At 34.6% G+C, this 8,291-nt stretch overlaps 1 protein-coding gene across 1 annotated transcript in view; it reads left to right on the forward strand.

Moving 5' to 3' along the window:
- Positions 1 to 8,291, forward strand: part of Baz2b (bromodomain adjacent to zinc finger domain 2B) — a 338,801-nt gene that overhangs the window by 278,565 nt on the left and 51,945 nt on the right. Inside the window, exons 26-27 of the mRNA XM_023713794.1 lie at positions 4,125 to 4,187; positions 4,786 to 4,930. Of these exons, the coding sequence (XP_023569562.1) occupies positions 4,125 to 4,187; positions 4,786 to 4,930 (208 nt within the window). The remainder of the gene's footprint in view (positions 1 to 4,124; positions 4,188 to 4,785; positions 4,931 to 8,291) is intronic.

Genomic DNA, 8,291 nt, shown 5'->3' on the forward strand with positions numbered 1-8,291 from the left:
TTAAAGAAGGAAATAAAGTCATAATAACGATAGTAATGATAAAAGAGGTAATAGAAAAATAATGGAGGATATTAATAAAATTTTTAAAAAATTAGTTGCTGGTAGTTAGCAGATGTGTTCACCATATTTTTGATCACACCTTGTAGAGAGGAAAGAGGACTTCTAAAACTGCTTCTGAACATAGCAAGAATAAGGAGGTAAATCTGAAGTTGGGAGAGTTAGCTTGAGGGAGATTAATAGCAATGTGCCTTTTACTGTAATTTTTTATGCATTCACTGTATATTTTGATTACCCCTTATATACCAAAGTGCCTTCCTAACTTCATCATTGAAATTTCAATAAAGATTCTGTAAATCATAAATAATAATAAAACTATTGAGGTCATCTTTTCACTTCCCTTGATGAAGTACATTGCCATACTGATGTTCAGGAATGCTTGATGACAGTGTGGCTTTTTAAAAATGCTTATAGAAAGTGAAGATTAGAGAACATGAGGAGAAAAGAAAATAAATATCAAGAATAAATTTTGAGGTAGGGGTATAGTTCTTGCCTAAATTGTATAAGTTGGATTCAATCCCTAGCACCAAAAAATTTTTTTATTAATCTTTATCTTTTAAAATCTTTATTTTTTATTGTTTATGATGTATCAGCATCCTATTGAAGAATTATGTTAATTGCTTATATTTATTTTTAGTCTGGAGAAAAATCATTTTGTTAAAAAAAAAAAAAAACTCAGTTACTTTCATATCAGTTCTTATTTAGTTCCTCCCAAATTCCATGTTACAGATAATATTATCACCAGTTTACAGTTAAGGTAGTTGTTTTAGAGCAGGTAAGTAATTTGAGTAATTTGCCTATATCAGGTAATACAGTCAACATCCAAAAAAAAAGCCCATACAGTCTCTTTATGTTTTCCTTCTAGGATGAAACTTTCATAATCACATATAAACTTGTTATATTAGTAATGTACATGGAGGTTTTTCAGTCTAAAAGATTAGTGTGCTCAAAATATGATTTATCTTTTCTCCAAAAATGACTCCTTAAGTTAATGATGCCAAAGTTCCTCTAGTCTCCTCTGTTAAATCTTAACATCATAATTTGTCCCTTGATCACCTTGCCCTCTCCATGCCTTATATATATGAGTTATCAGGATTTGACAGTTTTATAATTATGTAATATCTCTATGACCATTTGCTTTTTCTATTTTTTTTTTCTTTACTCTTTCCCTGTTGAATCATTGCAGCAGTAACTAACTAGTTTTGTCAATTTAGTCCTTTCTCCAGGCCATCTTACAACTATTGCCAGATGTCTTGGTTACTCTTCTCTCCTGTTGTTGCTGGGACAAATCCCAGACACCCACAATGAAGGAAAGAAAGGTTTATTTTGCTCACAGTTACTGGAGGTTTTGGTCCATACTTAGCTGGCTCTGAGTAAGAGCAGCACATGGCAGAGAGTAACCTTTCATGGTGTTGGCAAAGACCAGAAAGCAAAAAGGGAGGGGCAGGGGAGATGGCTCAGTGGAATAAGCGCTTCCCTGCAAGGCGTAAGGGCCTGAGTTCAATCCCCGGTTCTGCAAAGAAAAAAAGAAGAAAGAAAACAAAAAGGGAGTAGCAGCAACAATGCCTACAGAGAGCAAATCTATTTCCCTTAAATTGCAAATTCAGACTTTATGCCCCAGGCTGGGTGTAGTACTCAAATCCCAGCAGCATTCACACCCATAATCCCAGTGGATCATGAGTTAACCACAAACTCTAGAAGTCCACCCATGACTACATGAGGCTTTGGTGGGACAACTGGACACAAACCATAACACCAGATTTGTATAAAACATGTAGTTCCTAATTTTCAACCTCCTTTGAATTATCATATTGTTGTTCACTGTCAAGCATTTATAGCTTTTCATATAATATCCCTCAACTCATGTCAGTTCATCTCCCATATTTTCTTTTCTTTTAATCAGAAATTCCTAGCCATGCTTTATACAATTAAAATACAATTATACAATTAAAATTATTGGTTTGTAGATCCTTTGTTAGTGTCAGCCATGTGGATGTGTCACAGCCATTCCTTGGCCAGTGTGCTCTCTGTGAAAGCCTGAGAGAATGTTTTCTCTCCATGTGACTCTCCTTAGGCACACTCTACATCATCAATCACTGTCCTCTTTGGCCTCATAATCTCCTTGATCAGAAAATTTGGGGCACAACTGAGTTACATGATGTTACAGTACAAGTTCTCATATGTCCTGAGTCTTAATTGACCTTGGAAGGCTAGGGCCAAAATGGTGGCTTTCCTTGTGGCCCTCCTTTTTCTCTAATTTTTGGCCGAAAACTTAGGTTGTTAACCCTCCAGAAGAGAAGTTTATTGTTATTACCATACAACCTAGGCTGTTGAGCTTAACCTCATTATCTGTCTGAATATCAAGCATCTTAGGCATAACATGGAACAGGTATTTTTCATCAAGTATTGATATGTTAAACTTTAAGTCCCTACAGAATATGACAAAAAAAAATTAAAATGTATTTAAAAAATAGGAATAAAAAATTATATATGTTTACACATAAGTCCAGAAATATAGCCATATACAGCATTGTAGCAGAACAGGTCCACAACACTCCTTTTCTTGTCTCCTGCCTTCATTCACAACCCCCTTTTTAAACAATCATCTACCCGAGAGATAGCATGGCAGCAACTGGGGTGTCATGATACGCAGCCCGTATTCAGAAGACCAGAATGACAGGCATCCAAGCATGAACCTACTATTAAAAATTGCCATCTTCAGTGCAATTGCTTAGTTCACAGGTGTCAGAATAAATAGTTAGTCAGGGTGAGAATCCTTCCATTTAACTGCTAGATTTGAAAATCTTCTGAAGGTTCTCAGGATCATTGCCTTACCCATCTTGTATATATAACTGTATGGCTTGCCTCTGTCCTGTTTCCTAGCTCTTCTACTTGCTCTCTCTTCATTGTCTAGTCCTCAAGTTCTTGCTTTCTTTTTAATTGTATTATACCTTTCTATTTGTATTTCTTCCTTTGAGTTCTTATACTAGGGAAGCTATACAATATATACACATGTGTCTGGTTTATTTCACTTATGAGTATATCTTCAAGTGGCATCCACTTAAATATAAAGGCTTCAAGTTTCTCATTCTTTATGGCTGAGTAATACTCCATTGCAGGGTCTCAGGATAAATCCTGAGGGGATTTCACTGACCTTATCAGATACAAAAACTACAATTCTTGTTGCATAGATCTTGCTCTATCTTGGTCTCAATCATCCAGCAGAAAAATATAAAAACGAAGTATAAGAAGTAAAGCCATGTTGTTATGTTGAGCTGTAGGGGACTCAGTTCAACAACTTCGGACATTGCCAGTCAAGTGGAAGACCTAATACTATTATGGATTACTGGACTATTTTGGAATAGTTTGCTGAGTTCACACACCTGCAATATTTAAATGATGGAACTAAACAATAAAAGGGGATACAGATGAATGGCCATTTTGTATCTTTGTATTCAATATGGTTAGGATAGATATATAGCTACATTCTCTTAATTCAGTGAATAGAGTGATTTGTTCTAATAGTGTTTGTAAATAGTATATCACGTCTGCATCTTGTACAACAAATAACCACTAGGAAGATAGTATGCAATGTGTTAATTATTGAAACTGTCCTACAAATTTGATTTGAAACTGTCTCATTGCTATTTGTTTCTCAATAAAATTACAGAAAAAAGAAATACAACTTCTTATACATAGTGTCAATTGGTGTAGATTATCAGTGGATTCCTTGGCTGTTAATCTATACCTCTTAATAGCTTCCTACTACTTGAGAAATTTTTCAGTTTAATGTTTTTCAATTTAATGCCTTCCAGATTATTAGTTTATAGAGAAGAACTAAGTGGTATTTATTTCCGCAGTGTCTTTTCTTATGTTTTGTGCATGAGAGGCATTCCTTAAATATTATCCAAATGATAGGATAAATGAATCTTAAAAACAGATGATGAAGGCTAGATGTAGTTCAGTGGTGGAACACTTACCTACCATATGTGAATCCTTGGATTCATTCTATAACACTGGGGAAAAAATATAGCCAGATATATGATATTGTATTTTGTGGTACATAGGATGAAGGTGACCAAGCAGCAAGTGTCGAAGAGCTGGAAAAACAGATTGAAAAACTCAGTAAGGTAAGCGCTTACCAGATTAATGTTGGCTTTCTTTGAAGTGTTTTAAGTATGAGATTAGTTTTTATGACTGATAAGTAAAAATAGCTTTTGTGTGAATAATTAAAATGAAGGTCTTTAGAAACAGTCTCACAATTAAATGTTAATTGCCAGATATACAGCTACTTTTTCTTAATTCCAGGAGAAGAAAGATTTGTGCTAATAGTGTTTGGATAGGATATCATGTCTGTATCTTGTACTATAAATACCACTACGAAGACAATGATATGCAATGTATTAATTATTGAAACTGTTCTACCAATCAGTTTTGAAACTGTCTCATTGCTATTTGTTTCTCAATAAAATTAATAAAAATAAAATAAAATGTCATTGCCAAGCTTAAATGCCTTCCTCTTAAGATATGCTTTTACTTTTAGTCCATGGCAGTAAAAATATTCACGTTATCTTTAAAGTAATTTGTCTATATAAATATTATTAAAATTGAAGTTAGGCATGTAATACTACCTTTTTCTATTAGTGAAATTTATCCACTTTGAAGGCATGTATAATTTTTAACAAAGTTGTAATTTATAACTTACATATGATTATTTGTTTTTAACAGCAACAGAGTCAGTACAGAAGAAAGCTCTTTGATGCCTCTCACTCCTTACGTTCAATGATGTTTGGCCAGGATCGTTACAGACGCCGATACTGGATTCTTCCCCAGTGTGGGGGGATTTTTGTAGAAGGAATGGAAAGTGGTGAAGGTAGGAACTATTAATCTGTTACAAAATATCCAGTGTTAAATCAGATCATATATTTATTTTTATTTCACTCTCTGCCATGTGCTGCTCTGCCTCAGAACCCTCTGAGTATGTTACCTTTTCAGTATATTTTGTGTTTCCATAAGCAAATGTATTGAGAGCTAATCAGTCTCCCAATCTTATACATGAGCATGTAGGTCTTGGGAGATAGCTCTGTGATCTAAGCCTGGCAAACACAAGGACTTGGGTTCAATCCCTAGTACCGCATGCAGTGCCAGCCCTGTACCCAGGGGGCCATCAAAAATGGCCTATAATCCCATTTTGCACAGCTGTAATCTCAGACATGGGGAGGCTGAGATAGGATGATCACTGAAAGTCTGAGCTGCATAAAGAGACTTTGCACCTAATAAGTAAATAAATAAACAAAAAAATTTTTAAAAAAATTTAAAAAGATAGACAGTGCAATATGATTTTCACGGGTGCAGAAAGATCAGAGCTCTTGTGGCTAAGACAAAGACATCTCTGGACTAGTTAGTGTTCACTGGGTCCTTAGCATATCAGGGGTGCAGGAAAGTGCAAGGAATAGCTGAGGCAAAAGGTGCAAGGCCTTGAGAGAGTACAGCAAAGCCATTTTAAGCAGTAAATCATTGCTTACTGAGAGAACTATTTGGTCTGTAAGGTTGGCAGTATTTCCCTTGAAAATTTGAGGGAGAATCAGCACCTGCAGCTGCCATGTTACCTTGCCTTCAGAGACATTACAGTGTCAAAGACCACTATAGATCCCTACTTAACTGTTGGTACAAAGAGTTCTATTTCTGCCTGCCAGCCACTGGCTCCTCAGATAAATCACATAGGCCTGGGACAAATTTGTAAGTTAGTACAGAAAAGCCAACTAATTAATTTTAAAACCTGCTCTGTGCTGCTTCAAAGTGGTCTCCATCAAAATGCACTTTATTAATAAAATTGTAAAATCTTGATTCCTATTCCTTTCGAACTAACAATGCCCCTTTCATGAATAACAATTTCTTTCCTGCCTATAGTTTTTCTTCTGCCACTCTTTCTAAAATCAAACAATCTTTTTTTGTCTTATTTAGTGAATAAATATCTTCATTTGTCTTTGTAGCTACTTCTCTGGAATTTCTCTTCCACTGTCAAACATTAAAACATTGGCATATACTTTAATTTTTCAGTAAGCATTTTGCCCTGCAGAAACCCTACAGATGACTTGTTTAAGTCCAGGATCCATATAATCTTCATTCATGTTGAAGTCCTATTCATGCTTCAAATTTGTGATCACCTTCCTGTTCTTTATACTTCTTCCTGTCTTGAACTTTGCATTATCACCAATGCTTTATATTCCTCCTTTAAATTGTTCCTTTGTTGGATCCATTACCTTTATATTATCATAGTATGTCATATATTTATGTGCTCAGTAAATTTTCTTTAACTTTTTAGACCAACATCTTGACATTTTCAAATTTCTGAATTCTGATAGGCCAAAAGGATTATGCTGGGCCAGTGAGATAGCTCAGTGTACTAAGTGCCTGCTTAGGCAAGTACAGGGACTGAGGTCCCATCCCTAACACCACATGCCACACCTGCCCCACCCCGGGCATGCTGAGCCAGCCACCAAGACCAGGCATGGTGACACATGCCTGTAATCCCAGCATTGGGGAGGCTGAACACAAGAGGATTACTACAAGTCTAAGCTGAGTACTGAGACCCTGTATCAAATACATTTTTAAAAAGTATTACGGCAATGGTGATACATAGACACTTGTTTCAGCACATTTTTTAAAAGACCCACTATGTGCTAGGAATTTACAGGTACTGAAAAAGACTCAAAGTTACATAAAACATAATTCATGTCATGTAGAAGTTTATAATCCAGTTAGCAGAGAGTATTAGCTAATCATATAGGTGATTAGAAAAGAAATTAAAAATTAAAAACTGCTTTTGAAACTTTTAGCAATAGAATTATCATTTTTAAAGAAAATTTATGTAAAATCCCAGTATCTAACAAAACAGAGTTGTTATGTTCAGTGTAGCCTTTCCAAATAGATCTCTGTCCAGTACACTTACTTTCTGATCCAAAGGTGGCCCCATAAGCAATTCTGATCAATATTAGGATTCTAAAAATTAAGAGAATAAGCTCAGAGCCATCAATGGTACAAAAGCAAAGAGCATAAAAGGCTTGAAGAGGGAAATTATTTTATAGCCTACTTAATATATTATAGCAATTTTTGTTGTCACTGAACTAAGCCTTTGAGGGCAGAAACTAATTTAGGCAGGGTAACTACACTAAAATAATTTGATAGCAAAGCACACATCAGATAAAAATAAGAGATAGAGAAGTCATTTATGACACCATTCCAACAGCTCAGCTAAAAAGTAGAGAGTCCTTAAATTGAAGTACAACTGAGGTAATGGAATCCACAGAGATCTTGAAGGTAAAACCTGCTATAAGAAATTATTGAGTGTGATTAAGAAAAGTGAAATCCCAAGATAAATTTGATGACTTAATCCTTAGTAGAAAACTTGTAATGTCTTTGCCTAAGTTGGAATCAAGAGGAGGAAGAGTTGTGTGGGATAAAATTAAATAAAAGTTTTAGTGTAAAAATCCAAATAAAACTGTCGAAATTGTAAGTCAGTTGACAGTACAGAGCTTGGTAGAGGTTAAGAGCAGATAAAGAAATGCCCAGGTCACTGGCTCTTTACTGGAATTGCAGTATTTGAAAAATCTTAAAAATCAACACAGTCCTTATACCGGACTAGTTATATTTTTTTTAGCATCTTTATAACTTTATTTTTTTTTCAATTTTTAAATGATTTTATTGAGAAACAAATATCAATGAGACAGTTTCAAAGCCAATTACTAGCACAGTTTGAATAATTAATACATTGCATATTGTTACCTTAGTGGTTATTCATTGTACAAATGCAGACATGATATCCTGTCTCAAACACTATTATAACAAACCTCTCTATTTATTGAATTAAGAGAATGGAGCTGTATATCTACCCTAACTATTTTGAGTATACAGATACAAAACAGTCTTTCATTTCTATCCCATTTTTTTGGTTCGTTTTGTCAGATATGGGCATTCCATTGTCATTTAAATATTGTAGGTGCTTGAATTCAGCAGAATCTCCCAATATAATCCAGTAGTCCTTTTTTTTCTATGCTTCTTTATTTTTCTTTTCATATTTTTTCCATAATTTTATTGAGAAACAAAGAGCAATGATACAGTTTCAAACCAAATTCATAGGACAGTTTCAATAATTAACACATTGCATATATTCTTCCTAGTGGTTAATTGCTATACAAGATGCAGACTTGATATCCTATTTACAAACACTATTA

The sequence above is a fragment of the Octodon degus genome, unplaced genomic scaffold, assembly GCF_000260255.1.
Source record: "Octodon degus isolate 3935 unplaced genomic scaffold, OctDeg1.0 scaffold00032, whole genome shotgun sequence".
Lineage (NCBI taxonomy): Eukaryota > Metazoa > Chordata > Mammalia > Rodentia > Octodontidae > Octodon > Octodon degus.